Source organism: Chiloscyllium punctatum, chromosome 49, assembly GCF_047496795.1.
Source record: "Chiloscyllium punctatum isolate Juve2018m chromosome 49, sChiPun1.3, whole genome shotgun sequence".
Classification (NCBI taxonomy): domain Eukaryota; kingdom Metazoa; phylum Chordata; class Chondrichthyes; order Orectolobiformes; family Hemiscylliidae; genus Chiloscyllium; species Chiloscyllium punctatum.
Genome location: NC_092787.1, coordinates 8569780 through 8588443, shown reverse-complemented (window position 1 = coordinate 8588443; position 18664 = coordinate 8569780). Strand labels below are relative to the sequence as shown.

The window sequence follows — 18664 nt, the reverse complement described above, 5'->3', positions numbered from 1 at the left end:
GGGCTTTGACTGCAACGGTTACTGGCTTTTCAATAGAACTGATTACGCACAAAGAAGCTCCTCGAAGTACTTTACAGAATGATGGATAGCTGTCTTAGGATAGAAAAAAGGAAGCTGGTAAAGACAGGCACAAAACATAGATCAAAGTAAAGGTGCCTTTTAAAAGTGAGTTGGAACAGGTCATAGTCATAGCAGGCCATTCAGCCCACTTGTCTATGCCAATCAACAAACATCAAACTATTGTAATCCATTTCCCAGAAGTTGGTGCATAACCTATTATGCCCTGGCATTCTAAGTGCTCATCCATTCGCTGCTTAACTGTTGCAAGAAAACCTGTCTCCTCTGCCCCCTCAAGCAGTATGTTCCATTTTTCTGCCTCCCTCTGGGTGAAAAACAATTTTCCTCTGATCCATTCTGAACCATTTACTTCTCGCCTTAAATGTACATCTTCTGGTCTTAAACACATCTGTTTTGAGGGAAAAAAAAGTTTTTATGATCTATCCTATCTATGCCTTCGATAGTTTTGTATGCCTTAATCAGATCCCCTCTCAGCCTCCTCTACTCCAGGGAAAACAAATTCAACCTGTCCATCTCTCCTCATAACTGAGACTTTTAATCCCAGGCAATATCTTGGTGAATCTTCTCTGTACCCTATCACATTCTTCTGATAGTGTGGCATTTAGAACTGCACCTGACCAATATGTAAATTTGCAACAAGACTTTGATGTTCCTATATTTTATCCCCCACCTATTGAAGGCAAGCATCCCCTTCACCATGCTTCCTTCACTGCATCCCTTCAGTGACACCTTCAGGGGTCTGTAGACTAGTACACCATGGTCCCTTTATTTCTCAGTATTCCATAGGGAACCTGTCATTCATTGTGTAAATCCTTCCCTTATTCGACCTCCCAAAATGCATCATCTCATACTTATTAGAATTACATTCCATCAGCCATTGCTCTGCCCAATTTTCTAACTGATCAATATCAGACTGTAGCTGAGGCCATCCTCCTCACTATCAACATCGCCACCAATTTCTGTCATCTGCAAGCTTCATAATGATAACTTCGACATGAATATGGAAGGTTTTAATGTTCAAAATAAACAAAAAGGACTCCAGCACCAATTTCTATGGCACACCACTGGTCACAGACTTCCAGTCACAGAAACATCTCTCCACATCACTCTTTGCCTCCTATTTGCAAACCAACTTTGGATCCAGTTTGTCAACTTGTCTTGCCTTCCATGGGCTCCTATCTTTTGGGCTAGCCTTTTATTTGGGACCTCGTCCAAGGCCTTATTGAAATGCAAGTGAATCATGTCAACTACAGGTGAATATAGTAACTGTATGAAATGGAGGGAGAGGGTAGAATTATGATAAATAAAGAACTCTAGAGGCTGAAGATCTTAAACAGAAACTGCTAGACAAACTCAGCAGATCTAGCATCATCTGTGGAGAAAAGGCAGTGTTAACATTTTGAGTCCAGTGATCCTTGAGAACTGTTGCTAGGAAAAGCTTGTATTTATGCTGATGATGCAGGGTGGAGAGAAAAGGAGGGTGAGTTGGTGGTTGACAGTAACCCAACAATTCTACCATTGCCCCTTTTCATTCCCACATCATTTTAGGGTCTCCTAATCCTCACTTTCCTTCTTAGCAGCCTCCACACCCAAAGGATCATAAACTGATGTTTCCACCAGCTCCAGCCAGATGCCACCACCAGACAAATATTTCCCTTCCTTCCCTTGTCATTATTTCAGGACTTTTCCAATGTTCCTCACACCCCACAGCAACTTCCCAAGCAACCGTGGAAGGTGTAACACTTACCCTTTTACCACCTCCCTCTTCATTATGCAAGGTTCCAGCCATATCTTCCAGGTAATGAAGCAATTCATCTGCACTTCACTCAATCTAGTCTACTGTATTCACTGCTCACAATATGGTCTTCTCAACATTGGGGAGACTAAAGGCAGACAAGGTGAATGTTTTGCAGAACACCTACATTGTCTGAAAATGACCCCAAGCTTACAGTTGCCTGCCACTTCCAGACACCACCATGTTGGCTGGCCAACATCTGTCTTGGGTTTGCTGCAGTGCCTCCTGTGAGGATCAGTGCAAGCTGGAAGAACACATTCTGCATGGGGACTCTGCAGCTTTCAGAACTCAATATCGAGTTCATTCATTTTAGAGCCTGAATACCCCCTTCTATGTCCTTTGCCCACCTCCACACCCCAGCCCTCTCATGATTTGGGTTGCTTTCAACACTGTCAACCTATTTTCACCTGCTTGTTGTCCCGGTTTTTCACCTTTCCATCCCTTTGTCTGCCTAACCAAATGAAAATGACACTCTGTCCATTTGGAAGCATCATAGGTGAATTACTGGAAAGTATGTTTTCCTTCTGTAAAATCACTTCGTGACTAGGTCTTGATAAAGTAACTTTATTTGTAAAGTACAAAAATACTGGAAGTATTCAGGAAATCTGAAGAGATCAGGCTGCAAGCTTCCATCAGAACTGGGTAAAGTTAGAAATGTGAAATAAGGCAGGCTGGAAAGAAAAGGGAAATCCTATGATAAGAAATATTAAATGACAGAAAAGTTGTTGTATGTAGCTAAAGGAAATGGTAATACAGCAAGCAAAGAAACAAAAGATGGGACCAGAGGAGGGCTGAACGGCAAAATAATGAATAACATCATTCAAAAAGCAAAAACAAGAATGAGAAAATAATGTCTAAAACCTGTAAAGAAAAGCTGGTAAAAATTTTGGGAAATGGAGGAGGAAAGAAGAGTTGGGATCTGATGAATGTGGCAGAGATCATTAGTCTGAAGTTGTTAAACTCAGTGTTGAAAGCCATAAAGTGATTTTGAATTTTTTTAATGACCTACTTATGATTGTTTGGCTCCTTTAAGAATTTAAATCATGGAAAGTCTGTGATAGTGCACATTGTAAATAGTCTCTTGGAAAGAAAAAAATGTTATATGCCCTATTCCCATTTTATGCCCATGACTTGGACCAAAATTACTGTATTGCAGATGTTGCAGTAAAGTATGAATAAAATTCTGCTTACAACATAAATAAAACATTGCAACTACCCACTTCAGGATTTGTCAAGATATATTTAAATAGTTAAAAATTCAGTTGTAATTGGGTACTTTTTCAAAGATTGTAATTTGAGTTTCAATATCTACACCTTTAACAGGTATAAGGTAACTCAGGCTGAGCTCTTTGCTTTACTTTGCCGGCTGGCAGATGAGTTACTTTTCAGGCAAATTGGCTGGATCAAAAAGTTGCCATTCTTCTGTGAATTATCAATCAAAGACTACACCTGCCTGCTAAGCTCCACCTGGCAAGAACTCATCCTCCTATCTTCCCTCACTGTCTATGACCGACAGATTTTTGGAGATCTTGCTGATGTGACTTCAAAATATGCACCATCTGATGATGAACTCCAAAGGTAAGACAAATCATATAGAATCATTATTGTGCAGTATTTGATCATTTTATTTTTGTCTGAAGTTATCCAAGTATTTATATATCCATAAGAACTGATATTGGCACATATCTGTGAAAAAGTGGTGCTCTAATCAGAGCAGGTTGCATTTTGTTATGTGTGCACCTCCACACCCCAGCCCTCTCATGATTTGGGTTGCTTTCAACACGGTCAACCTATTTTCACCTGTTTGTTGTCCCGATTTTTCACCTTTCCTTCCTCCCTGGCTTGATACCATCCCTTTGTCTGCCTAACCAAATGAAAATGACACTCTGTCCATTTGGAAGCATCATAGGTGAATTACTGGAAAGTATGTTTTCCTTCTGTAAAATCACTTCGTGACTAGGTTTTGATAAAGTAATTTTATTTGTAAAGTACAAAAATACTGGAAGTATTCAGGAAATCTGAAGAGATCAGGCTGCAAGCTTCCATCAGAACTGGGTAAAGTTAGAAATGTAATAGTTTTTAAGAAGCTAAATGAACCAATGTCTTCGAGGCAGTCAACTCATGACATTTAGGCTTCACCTTCAGTGCCAGCTTATAGTGTGAAGCTAGATCTGAAAATTGTCAGGCAATCTATTAAATGTGCTGGATGCTTGCCACCTTTAATGGACTTTTCAGTGTTTAAGGGAGGGCACACACATCCACAGGCTCAATCCTAATTTTTAAAAAAACCCACTGGGAACTGGAGTTTTGCATAGAACTATCACTGTGTAACATAAACAGCTCTATATCAAGTATATCTACACTGTCTGTCATAATTTTTAACTAATATGTTTACTTTTAGCTCTTGAATTTTTATTCATGTTTAAAGGTAAATCTACCAAATACTAAACATAGCTTTTCTTTACACAGTATATGGTATTTTTGTAAGATGAGTTATATTAACATTTGGAACCTATATATCTGCAATGCTGAAGCATTTGGTATGTTAATATGAAAACTGTTTCTGAGCTCCAAGGCTTCCCCCAGTAAAGAGTTCATTTTCTTCTTTGATTTGATTGTTGATTTGATTTAGTTTTGAGGAAAGAAAGTCTAATGGGAAGTGTTTAGGGAGGAATATCGATCCGATTTTAATGCAGTGGCTGCCTGTTATGAAGGTGAAGGTGTGTACTGTACCTTTAAAGGAGAGTGAAGGCTGTTTTACACTGAGAACTTACAGGCAACTCTCATGTGACTGACTAGCAGATTGAAAATATGTAACATCTGATTGTAAACTAGATACCTCGGTTGTTTTGACCACAATTCAAATCTAACCAATCGGTTTAAATTATTGCCCCAGGATACCAAAACCCAATCAAATTTGGTTCAATGTTGGCAAAACAATAAATTCAATGAGACAGTTCGATGTTAGGGAGATAAGAGGCAGGCAGTTTGAAAATTAGCAAAGTGAGATCAACTGCTGTTGCCAGAGTAACTGCCAGCAACGTACTCTTTATCAATGGTACCTTTTTCATATGAACCATCTTTGCAGCAAAAGACCAAAGACGACCCAGGGAGACCTACAACCAGAGACAACAACAGCTGCAGTGTAGTTTTGAAATAAAGTTGATGTAATTTTCATATGTGTTTATTGGAACAGCATATTGTTATAGAGTTGAAGGCAGACAATAAGTAACTAAGAGAAAGAGGGTTTAAGAGTTGTAAATAGTTGTTTAATGTTCATTTTTTTAAATTGATATTTTTCTTCAAATAATGGAATTTGTGAGTTCTGTCACACACAGATTACGCGGTGAGGATGAGCTTTTTCTGGGTGTTTGGGTTAACTAGCAGAAGGGTTCACCGCTGTGTTGTAACATTACCTAATTTCCACAGAGTAGAATTAAAATTGCCTCTGAATATTTGAACGGAGAGCTTTGATACATTGTTTAAAATTCCCTGTTCATGTACAAAGGAATGATTGCGGGAATGTGTGTGACTAAAGATACATGAAAGCCAATCAACAGTTTTTATGTGTGGTAAAGCTAGAAAATTATCATCTGCTTGGTGTTGCTGTTTTTGAGTAAAAAATAGTACAATTCTGATATTATTACATTATAGCGATTTAGCTGTATCAATACTGGTGTTCAAGTAACCACTCTACAGCCAATGTAACCATCTTTGACCAATTTTGCCCTCAAAATTCAGACAGCTTAGTCTACTTTATTCTGTTTATTTGTTATGTTCTTTGTAAAATTTGTGAGCTTGTGTTTTCATCTTATCATCTTATATGCAGATAAACTCTAAACCAGAACATCAAGATCTGTACAATAAGTATAGGCGAATTAGTAAGGAATACTTTAATTATAATTAATAAACTTTTGCTCAAAAGAGGAAAGATCCAATTTATGTCTCCCTGTGCTGGCACTTTGGCCTGAAATCCCACTGTTTTGGCACCCCGATGCTTCCTGAAGAATCAAGCTGCAAGTTTCTTTCAGGAAGCTCGACAAGGGGAGTGGTCACTAAACCTCTGTATAAATGTGATAACCCTACAATTGGATAGCCCATCTAGTGTCACCGTGAGAAGCACATACAAGGGAAATGCTTTTGCACATAGAACATAGAAAAATACAGCGCAGTACAGGCCCTTTGGCCCTTGATGTTGCGCCGATCCAAGCCCACCTAACCTACACTAACCCACTATCCTCCATATGCCTATCCAATGTCCGTTTAAATGCCCATAAAGAGGGAGAGTCCACCACTGATACTGGCAGGGCATTCCATGAACTCACGACTCGCTGAGTAAAGAATCTACCCCTAACATCTGTCCTATACCTACCACCCCTTAATTTAAAGCTATGCCCCATACATGGAAAAAGTTCTCATGGTCAACTCTATCTAAACCCCTAATCATCTTGTACACCTTTATCAAGTCACCCCTAAACCTTCTTTTCTCCAATGAAAACAGCCCCAAGTGCCTCAGCCTTTCCTCATACGATCTTCCTACCATACCAGGCAACATCCTGGTAAACCTCCTCTGCACCCGTTCCAATGCCTCCACATCCTTCCTATAGTATGGCGACCAAAACTGCACACAATACTCCAGATGCAGCTGCACCAGAGTCTTATACAACTGCAACATGACCTCAGGACTCCAGAACTCAATTCCTCTACCAATAAAAGCCAGTGCGCCATATGCCTTCTTCACCGTACTATTTACCTGGGTGGCAACTTTCAGAGATCTGTGTACATGGACACCAAGATCCCTCTGCTCATCCACACTACCAAGTATCCGACCATTAGCCCAGTACCCCATCTTCTTGTTACTCATACCAAAGTGAATGACTTCACACTTACCTACATTGAACTCCATTTGCCACCTTTCTGCCCAGCTCTGCAGCTTATCTGTATCCCGCTGTAATCTGCCACATCCTTCCTCACTATCAACAACTCCACCTACTTTCGTATCATCTGCAAACTTTCTCACCCAACCTTCTAGCCCCTTCTCCAGGTCATTTATAAAAATGACAAACAGCAATGGTCCCAAAGCAGATCCTTGCGGAACACTGCTAGTAACTGCACTCCAAGATGAACCTTTACCATCAACTACTACCCTCTGTCTTCTTCCAGCCAGCCAATTCCTAATCCAAACCTCCAACTCCCCCTCAATGCCATACCTCCGTATTTTTTGCGGTAGCCTACCATGGGGAACCTTATCAAACGCCTTCCTAAAATCCATATACACCACATCTACCGCTTTACCCTCGTCCACCTCCTTAGTCACCTTCTCAAAGAATTCAATAAGGTTTGTGAGGCACAACCTGCCCTTCACAAGACCATGCTGACTATCCTTGATCACGTTATTCCTATCCAGATGTTCATAAATCCTATCCCTTACAATTCTCTCTAAGACTTTGCCCACAACAGAAGTGAGACTCACTGGCCTATAGTTACTAGGTTATCCCCCTAGTCCAGAAACTCTCCACATACGTTCGAGACACCACCCACGCCCTCCACCTCCTCCAAGACTTCCGTTTCCCCGGCCCCCAACGCCTCATCTTCATGGATATCCAATCCCTCTACACCTCCATCCGCCATGACCAGGGCCTCCAAGCCCTCCGTTTTTTCCTCTCCAGGCATCCCCAACAGTACCCTTCCACTGACACACTCATTCGTTTAGCCGAACTGGTCCTCACCCTTAACAATTTCACCTTTGACTCCTCCCACTTCCTCCAAACCAAAGGCATAGCCATGGGCGCACGTATGGGCCCCAGCTATGCCTGTCTGTTTGTTGGCTATGTAGAACAGTTGATCTTCCGTAATTACACCGGCACCACTCCCCACCTCTTCCTCCGCTACATTGATGACTGCATTGGCGCCACCTCGTGCTCCTGCGAGGAGGTTGAGCAATTCATCAACTTCACCAACACATTCCACCCTGACCTTAAATTTATCTGGACCATCTCTGACACCTCGCTCCCCTTCCTGGACCTCTCCATCTCCATTAGTGACGACCGACTTGACACTGACATTTTTTACAAACCCACCGACTCCCACAGCTACCTGGATTACACCTCTTCCCACCCTATCTCTTGCAAAAATGCCATCCCGTATTCCCAATTTCTCCGCCTCCGCCGTATCTGCTCCCAGGAGGACCAGTTCCACAATAGAACACACCAGATGGCCTCCTTCTTTAGAGACCGCAATTTCCCTTCCCACGTGGTTAAAGATGCCCTCCAACGCATCTTGTCCACATCCCGCACCTCTGCCCTCAAACCCCACCCCTCCAACCGTAACAAGGACAGAACGCCCCTGGTGCTCACCTTCCACCCTACAAACCTTCGCATAAACCAAATCATCTGCCGACATTTCCGCCACCTCCAAAAAGACCCCACCACCAGGGATATATTTCCCTCCCCACCCCTTTCCGCCTTCCGCAAAGACCGTTCCCTCCGCGACTACCTGGTCAGGTCCACACCCCCCTACGACCCACCCTCCCATTCTGGCACTTTCCCCTGCCACCGCAGGAACTGTAAAACCTGTGCCCACACCTCCTCCCTCCCCTCTATCCAAGGCCCTAAAGGAGCCTTCCACATCCATCAAAGTTTTACCTGCACATCCACTAATATCATTTATTGTATCCGTTGCTCCCGATGTGGTCTCCTCTACATTGGGGAGACTGGGCGCCTCCTAGCAGAGCGCTTTAGGGAACATCTCCGAGGCACCAGCACCAATTAACCAAACCGCCCCGTGGCCCAACATTTCAACTCCCCCTCCCACTCTGCCGAGGACATGGAGGTCCTGGGCCTCCTTCACCACCGCTCCCTCACCACCAGACGCCTGGAGGAAGAACGCCTCATCTTCCGCCTCGGAACACTTCAACCCCAGGGCATCAATGTGGACTTCAACAGCTTCCTCATTTCCCCTTCCCCCACCTCATCCTAGTTTCAAACTTCCAGCTCAGCACACTCTCCTTGACTGGTCCGGACTTGTCGAACCTGCCTATCTCCTTTTCCACCTATCCACTCCACCCTCTCCTCATTGACCTATCACCTTCATCTCCTCCCCCACTCACCCATTGTACTCTATGCTACTTTCTCCCCACCCCCACCCTCCTCTAGCTTATCTCTCCATGCTTCAGGCTCACTGCTTTTATTCCTGATGAAGGGCTTTTGCCCGAAACGTCGATTTCGCTGCTCGTTGGATGCTGCCTGAACTGCTGTGCTCTTCCGGCACGGTGGCACAGTGGTTAGCACTGCTGCCTCGCAGCGCCGGAGACCCGGGTTCAATTCCCGCCTCAGGCGACTGACTGTGTGGAGTTTGCACGTTCTCCCCGTGTCTGCGTGGGTTTCCTCCGGGTGCTCCGGTTTCCTCCCACAGTCCAAAGATGTGCAGGTCAGGTGAATTGGCCATGCTAAATTGCCCGTAGTGTTAGGTAAGGGGTAGATGTAGATGTAGATGTAGGGGTATGGGTGGGTTACGCTTCGGCGGGGCGGTGTGGACTTGTTGGGCCGAAGGGCCTGTTTCCACACTGTAAGTAATCTAATCTAATCTAATCTAATCTTCCAGCACCACTAATCCAGTATTTGCTTTCCAGCATCTGCAGTCATTGTTTTTAACCTCTATAGTTACTAGGGTTATCCCTACTCCCCTTCTTGAACAAGGGAACCACATTTGCTCTCCTCCAGTCTTCTGGCACTATTCCTGTAGACAACGAGGACATAAAAATCAAGGCCAATGGCTCTGCAATTTCCTCCCTTGCTTCCCAGAGAATCCTAGGATAAATGCCATCAGGCCCAGGGGACTTATCTATTTTCACCCTTTCCAGAATTTCCAACACCTCTTCCCTACATACCTCAAAGCTGTCCATTCTAATTAATTGTGACTCAGTATTCACATCGGCAACAATGTCCTGTTCCTGAGTGAATACTGACGAAAAGTATTCATTCAGTGTCTCCCCAATCTCTTCAGCCTCCACACGCAACTTCCCACTACTATCCTTGACTGGACCTATTCCTACCCTAGTCATTCTTTTATTTCTGTTAGAGATGTACAGCCCAGAAACAGACCCTTTGGTCCAACTCATCCATGCCAACCAGATATCCTAAATAAATCTAGTCCCATTTGCCAGCAATTGGTCCATATCCCTCTCAATCCTTCCTATTCATGTACCCATCCAGATGCCTTTTAAATATTGCAATTGTACCAGCTTCCACCCCTTCCTTTGGGAGCTTATTCCATACTTGCAACATCCTCTGCATGAAAAAGTTGGCCCTTAGATCACTTTTAAATCTCCCCGCACCCCACCCTAATCCTATGCCTTCTAGTGTTGGACTCACCCACCCCAGAGAAAGATCATGTCTATTTACCCTATCTATGCCCCTCATGATTTTATAAACCTCTATAAAGTCACCCCTCAGTTCCAGTGCTCCAGGGAAAACAGCCCCAGCCTGTTCAGCCTCTCCCTATTGCTCAAGCCCTCCAACCATGGCAGCATCCTTGAAAATCTTTTCTGAACCATTTCAAGTTTCACAACATCTCCTGATAGGAAGGAGACCAGAATTGCATGCAGTATTCCAAAAGTGGCCGAAGAAATGTCCTGTGCAGCCGCAACGTGACTTCACAACTCCTTTACTTAAAGCACCGATCAATAAAGGCAAGCACACCAAACACCACCTTCACCATCCTATCTAGCTGGGACTCCACTTGCAAGGAACAATGAACCTGCACTCCAAGGTCTCTTTGTTCATCAATATTCCCAAGACCTTACCCTTAAGTGTATACGTCCTGTCCTGATTTACCATGATTGCCGTCAGCATAATCAAAGAGATTGGGGAGTAGTGAAAGGACTGGCTTTAAAACTCCCTTGCTGACCCTGATCTCCCACAATATGGTCAATTCTCTAGTCCAGCAAAGGTCTAGTCCTAAAACTACTGGTTTAGGAAGATGCAACCTGTATTGGAAACTAAGTCCTATAAAATAGTTTTTAAAATTTTTAATATATATTCTAAGTAATGATTATTCAAGATAAAGTATTGCAAGCTAATTAAAGTTGTTGTCCTATGTCTACAATTTATTGTTTCACAACTTGGAGCATATGAATTTTTTAAAAATTATCTCCAGGACGTCAAATGTTTTAAGGATTTTTATCAAGGAGGAATGATTTATTCTAATGTTCTGTTTAAAGTTGTGTCTTAAGTGAAAATTTCTGCCATCTTAAGTTCTGTCTGCTTTCCATCACTAATTTGAACCAGATTTAGTCTTCTGTAATTTCCTTATCACATTTTGCAAGTTTTTAAAAAGATATTGATTTAAGGTTAGCTGCATTGTTTTGATACATAGAATGTGAATAGCTGCAGATTGTCACTGAATGGTGCAACTGCTCCAAATTCAATCTTGGCACGAATGAGTTCTTATTTCATTCTACTTGCAAGTAGTTTTATTCATGAAATCTTTAATGTGTATTCATGTCCACCTTTCTAGCTGGTGTGTACCCTGTTGTCTTTGTACCCCATTTGGCCTAATAAAATAATTTAAAACCTATCTTATATGTTGTCATTAAAATGTTGACTTTGAAGCCTTACAAAAAAAACTCTCAAATCATACTTAAATAGAAGACACACTTGGTTTCAGTACTTAACTGTATTTTACTAATTATATTTTCATAAATACTGAAATATTTGAAACAGTGAAAATTGGAGCAATGGAAGAGATTACATTGTAGTTCCAGTTTTGCTGACCAAAAGAAGCATGCGTTGTGCATTGTAATGTATGAATATATACATAAAACAAGGGAGTAATAAAAGTGGAGATGAACAAGTGGTGGTTCTTGATGTTAGAAATTCATAAATAGTGACAAATGTTCGATGAAAGCTAACAAATGTTCCAAATTCAAACTTCTAATACAGGTACATATCCCTTTATCCGAGCATTCAAAAACCGAAAAGCTCCAAAGACCGAAGGTTTTCATGGAGCGTGCAGCGTCCGTCGTGTCTGCATTACATCACGGGGTTTTCTTAACAGGTGAAGGCTGCACCCACTCGCCCCACGTGGTGGCGTGGCCCAGCACTCTGAGGCTTCAGTTGTGTATTGTTTTTACTGTGCTAATTTTAGAGTGAAATTGTCAAAAAGAGGTGCAGGTACATCAATGGTTAACAATAACATAAAGAAAAGGAAGCATCTGTCATTATCAATAATGCAGAAAGTAAAGTTGTTGCAGAAGCTTGATCGTGGTGTGGCTGTGTGGTGTCTTTCTGTAGAATCTGGTGTCGGAACTACCACTGTCTATGATTTGAAGAAACAAAGACAAGTTACTGAAGTTTTACGGTGACCGTGATGACCATCAACTAATGAAAAATAGGAAAACCCTGCATAGGGCAAAAAAATGAAGATGTTAACCGTGTGCTGATGGAGTGGATTAGACAATGAAGAAGTGAATGTATGCCACTGACTTGGTTTGATGGTCATAAAATAAGCTAGAAAATATCATAAAGAACTGAACATCAAAGGCGAATGATTCAGAAGGTGGGCTGCAGAAATTCAAGAAGCGTAATGGTGTGAAATACCTGAAAATCTGTGGCGAAAAGGCTTCTGCTGACCATGAAGCAGCTGAAAATTATTTGGGTGAATTTGCGAAGCTGATATCTGACGAAAACCTAAGTCTTGAACAAATTTACAATGCTGATGAAACAGCTCTCAACTGATGCTATGTCAACGGCTAATGAGAGAGCAGCGACAGGTTTTAAGGAAACAAAGGACGGATCAACTATCCTTGTGTGTCAATGCTGCAAGCAGACACAAGGTGAAATTGGCAGTGATTGGGAAGAGCAACTTAAAGGTGTATGCTATTTGCCTGCGCATTGTTATGCAAACAAGAAAGCATGGGTAACCCAAGAAATTTTTTCCAACTTGTCCAGTAAACACTTTGTACCAGCGGCATAAGCTCATTGCAAACAAGCTGGACTGGAAGAAAAGTGTAAAATTTTATTGTTCCTTGACAACTGCATTGCACATCCCCCTTGGCAAATAGCTTGTGAAAAGTAATGTTTTTGACATTTACTTGCCCCCTAATGTGACATTGGTATTACAGCCTTATGACCACGGATTTTTATACTCCATGAAGAGCAAGTATAAAAACTATGTTTTCAACAGTATGCTTGCTGCAGTCAACAGAGAGGTGGGAATTCAAGACTTCCTGAAAGAGTTTAGTCTTAAGGATGCCATTGACGCAGTTGCTAATGTTTGGAATGATGTTGATAAAGCAACATTAACAAATGCTTGGAACAGATTTTGGCTTGCAACAATGTTTCTTGGAAATGAACCTGCAGATAGAGTTTGAAGGATTTCATCCCATTGAAGAGAAAATGATGATAGCAAGCCTAGTTACTTATGCACAAAATTTATCAGACGAAAGTGTATATAAATTATATGAAGCTGACATTGAAGAAATGCTGAGCATTGGTAATGATGTGCCTGTCATGCATTCCTTGAGCGATGGGAACATTTCTGAAATGGTTTTAAATACAGGTTCCTGTAGAGATAAGTATGAGGATAGTAATGAAGATGATGAGTTAGTGAACCCAGTTGAAAAAAATCCCCATTGACGATTTGGTGAAAATGGCTGACCAGTTAATTGGTGGCCTTGAACAATGTTCTTTTATCAGTGAGCAAGAGATTATGGCAATTTACTCAATTAGAGAGATTGCTTAGACAGAAACCTATGTTAATGAGTCATAGAGTCATAGAGATGTACAGCATGGAAACAGACCCTTCGGTCCAACCCGTCCATCCCAACCCAATCTAGTCCCACCTGCCAGCACCCGGCCCATATCCCTTCAAACCCTTCCTATTTATAAATCCATCCAAATGCCTTTTAAATGTTGCAATTGTACCAGCCTCCACCACATCCTCTGGCGACTCCTTCCATACACATACCACCCTCTGTGTGAAAAGGTTGCCCCTTAGGTCCCTCCTTATATCTTTCCCTCTCACCCTAAACCTATGCCCTCTAGTTCTGGACTCCCCAACCCCAGGAGAAGACTTTCTCTATTTATCCTATCCATGCCCTTCATAATTTTGTAAACCTTTTATAAGGTCACCCCTCAGCCTCCGATGCTCCAGGGAAAACAACCCCAGCCTGTTCAGCCTCTCCCTATAGCTCAAATCCTCCAATCCTGGCAACATCCTTATAAATCTTTTCTGAACCCTTTCGTGTTTCAAAACATCTTTCCAATAGGAAGGAGACCAGAATTGCACGCAATATTCCAACAGTGGCCTAACCAACATGACGTCCCAACTCCTGTACTCAGTACTGTGACCAGTAAAGGAAAGCATACCAAATGCTGCCTTCACTATCCTATCTACCTGCGACTTCACTTTCAAGGAGCTATGAACCTGCACTCCAAGGTCTCTTTGTTCAGCAACACTCCCTAGGACCTTACCATTTAAGTGTATTAGTCCTGCTAAGATTTGCTTTCCCAAAATGCAGCACCTCGCATTTATCTGAATTAAACTCCATCTGCCATTTCTCGGCCCATCTGATCAAGATCCCATTGTAATCTGAGGTAACCTTCTTCACTGTCTACTACACCTCCAATTTTGGTGTTATGTGCAAACTTACTAACTGTACCTCTTATGCTCCCATCCAAATCATTTATACAAATGACAAAAACTAGAAGACCCAGCACCAATCCTTGTGGCACTCCACTGTTCACAGGCCTCCAGTCTGAAAAACAACCCTCCACCACCATCTGACTTTTACCTTTTGAGCCAGTTCTGTGTCCAAATGGCTAGTTCTCCATGTATTCTGTGAGACCTAACCTTGCTAACCAGTCTTCCATGGGGAACCTTGTCGAACGTCTTACTGAAGTCCATCTGGATTACATCTATTGCTCTGCCCTCATCAATCCTTTTTGTTACTTCTTCAAAAAACTCAATCAAGTTTGTGAGACATGATTTCCTACGCACAAAGCCATGTTGACTATCCCTAATCAGTTCTTGCCTTTCCAAATACATGTACATTCTGTCCCTCAGGATTGCCTCCAACAACTTGCCCACCACCGCCATCAGGCTCACTGGTCTATAGTTCCCTGGCTTGTCTTTACCACCCTTCTTAAACAGTGGCATCATGTTAGCCAACCTCCAGTCTTCCGGCACCTCACCTGTGACTATCGATGATACAAATATCTCAGCAAGTGGCCCATCAATCACTTCCCTAGCTTCCCACAGCGTTCTAGGGTACACCTGATCAGGTCCTGGGGATTTATTCACCTTTTATGCATTTCAAGACATCCAGCACTTCCTCCTCTGTAATATGGACGTTTTGCAAGGTGTCACCATCTATTTTGCTACTTTCTATATCTTCCATATCCTTTTCCACAGTAAATGCTGATGCAAAATACCCGTTTAGTATCTCCCCCATTTTCTGTGGCTCCACACAAAGGCTGCCTTGCTGATCTTTGAGGGGCCCTATTTTCTCCCTAGTTACCCTTTTGTCCTTAATATATTTGTAAAACCCTTTGGATTCTCCTTAACTCTATTTGCCAAAACTATTTCATATCCCCTTTTTGTCCTCCTGATTTCCCTCTTAAGTATACTCCTGCCTTTTACTCTTCTAAGGATTCACTCGATCTATCCTGTCTATACCTGACATATGCTTCCTTCTTTTTCTTAACCAAACCTTCAATTTCTTTCTTCATCCAGCATTCCCTATACCTACCAGCCTTTCCTTTCACCCTAACAGGAATATACTTTCTCTGGATTCTCGTTATCTCATTTCTGAAGACTTCCCATTTTCCAGCCGTCCCTTTACCTGCAAACATCTGCCCCCAATCAGCTTTTAAAAGTTCTTGCCTAATACCGTCAAATGTGGACTTTCTCCAATTTAGAACTTCAACTTTTAGATCTGGTCTATCCTTTTCCATCATTATTTTAAATCTAATAGAATTATGGTCGCTGGCCCCAAAGTGCTCCCCCACTGACACCTCAGTCACCTGTCCTGCCTTGTTTCCCAAGTGTAGGTCAAGTTTTGCACCTTCTCTAGTAGGTACATCCACATACTGAATCAGAAAAATATCTTGTACACACTTAACAAATTCCTCTCCATCTAAACCAGACAGATGACACTTGAAGAAGCCTTTAAAACAGCTGCCTGCCATAGTGCTGAAGCTGTATATATTTCAGTTTCCCCAAATCTTTTTCTTGGAATTTTTAAAAATGGAAATAAAATGTTGTTGAATATTTATGGTCGATGTATTTCATTTAACAGTACACTATAAATGTGTGGTAGTATTTCTAAACTTTATTTATCCCGCTCAGTGTGAGTATTCATACATTTTTGCTGCAGTACAGTATTTAGTTTGATTACGGGTTGCTGTCCTGCACCCTATGGGGGCGCTACATTAGTTCCAATAGCCGCAAAATTCTGATTTCCGCAAAGCAGCAGGTCCTGAGCATTTTGGATAAAGGGATATTTACCTGTACTTGTAAAGTCAAACTTAATGCAAAAGTCCAGTTCTGATTCAACTACTTCATGTAGCACCACATCACTTTAAACAAACCTAATGGGTATTGACGACCCTCCATTTAGCCGTAATAAGCTAGATTTTAAAAATAGGATTAGTGCACCTCACTATTTTAATTGCTGGTGTAATTGCTTTTGTTAACCCCCTCCATGACAGATGCTTTAAAATTTTAAGACATGGAACATGTCACCATTGCCCTGATTTGGCACCTACTACCAATTGTACAACAGCTGGTTTCATGTCAGGCAAGTGTCTTGCCCTCGAATCAGACCATTATCTCTGCTAAAATGCAGTTTTTAATAGTAATCTTGAGAGGGGAGTAACTCAGACCGATAAATGGGTATAGGAGTACAAAATGTACTCATTATAAAATTCAATTCATTTGTGCAAAATCTAATTTCATGTCATGGGTTATGTAATACTTTACTGAAATTATGATTTTGCTCCTTTAGATTCAGTGAGGAGGGTATGGAAGTCATGGAACGACTAATCTACCTCTTTAGAAAGTTTCAACAACTGAAGGTCAGCAATGAGGAGTATGTGTGCATGAAAGCCATCAACTTTCTGAATCAAGGTATAATGATTTTCTGTGATACTATTTTTGGTGACCTTTCAAGCTTTGTTTTTCTTTCCGATTCTTAAATTTTAAACTTCTGTAGGCCATAAATATAGTGGAGCCAGTTTTAACTGTTCCTACCAGTCGATAGTGGAAACAAGATTTCAGTGGACTTTGGCTGCCAGTTTCAAAATCTGCTGCTTTCCATTTCTCACTGAGCAGCAGCAACTAAAGTCGACTCCCCTGTTTTTCTAGCTTGGGATACTAGTGTTGCCTAATGAAACACTCCTGATGAAGAATATTGGTCAGAAAATCAGGGAGACCGAGCTTGCAATTTCTCAGCCAGCATCTCCTTCAAAATGAGCATTGGTTCAACAATTTTTTTTAAATTAAGTATAGAATCTGCAAAGCTGAATTTTGACTGTTTAGGAAAAAAAGGTAATATATTTAGTGTTTCAAAGAAAATGAAAGCCCAGTTCTGTTTGTGTCCCTGCTATCTGTGAATTTTAATGGTTTCTCCTATTAGGAATGTGGGCATGAATCAAAGGAAAAGAATTTGCCTGTAATTTCACTGTTCTTCCTGATTAATTCACAGGCCTTTGGTTGATACTGCATATTTGTTATGCACTTAGTTGACTACAAAAAGGACTTGTAGCAACTCGACTCCAACAACTGAGCTGCAACAAGAAAATGCTTTTGTTGTCTCCGATCCTTCCTTGATTGTAAAAATGTATTTAATGCCCTGTTTTAAAGACCTGACCAGCACTATTGGTATCTGGATTCCATATTAATATCATACAGGAAATTCTGTAAACATACAGAAAGTCAGGAAGCATCTGTGATGTGAGAAACAGCTGCCATCTGAGATTATGACTTTTCCTCATTTATTTCAGATTTCCAGCATCTGCATTATTTTACTTTATCCTAAGGAGATGCTTAGTGTTGTTGTATTTTTGGGATGCAGTGGATTCATCTAATTCTACTTTCTTAGATGGTATCTGTAATTAATCTGTTTAGTGTTCATGCACAGGAGATCTAATCAATTTTTTTTATTAAACTGTAATTGTAGCTGTGCTATTGGTATCTATTTTGGAGTAGAAATTGAATAGTCAACTGTACCTGACGTTATAATAAGTTAAAACATATCATTCAATGTAACGCAAATTGAAAAAGTTACAATAAACTTGCCAAATGGCAGAATTCTACATTAATGCCTCCAGCAATTGAAAAAATTGAGAAGTTTAGAAGTTGCATGATTTTCTCCTTAGCAGAGTGCTTCAATATTACTCGCACAACAAAATCATGATGAGTCAAATTTAAATAAAGTAAAACTCCAGTTGTGGAGAAGTTGACAGCCATTCCCATCAGCAAAATAAGAAATCCAATAGTAGGCTGCCCATGATGAGCCAAAGTTCTGGACTGGTATTTAAAGATTAGTAGAACTTGTTCATTCTTGAATAATGACTCTGTCAACCTATCAAAGCAGTGTTAGACCATGCTAGAGCATGTTGTCATAAGCAAAACTGCAGCAGTGGCTACAAAGTGGTCTCACCCATAAAATGTAGAAGAATTAGGCCATTTGACCCATTGGGTCTGCTCCATCATTCAATCATTGTTGATCTGTTTCTTAACTGGATTCTCCTGCCTTCTCCTAGTAATCACTGATCCCTTACTCATCAA

General features: G+C 41.4%; 1 protein-coding gene across 7 annotated transcripts in view; it reads left to right on the top strand.

The window, feature by feature from the left end:
* LOC140469547 (nuclear receptor subfamily 6 group A member 1) overlaps positions 1-18664 on the top strand; it is a 381258-nt gene that overhangs the window by 340223 nt on the left and 22371 nt on the right. For all 7 annotated transcript variants that reach the window (XM_072566159.1, XM_072566158.1, XM_072566157.1 and 4 more), the window contains 2 exons: positions 3197-3451; positions 16881-17002. In XM_072566159.1, the coding sequence (XP_072422260.1) occupies positions 3197-3451; positions 16881-17002 (377 nt within the window). The remainder of the gene's footprint in view (positions 1-3196; positions 3452-16880; positions 17003-18664) is intronic.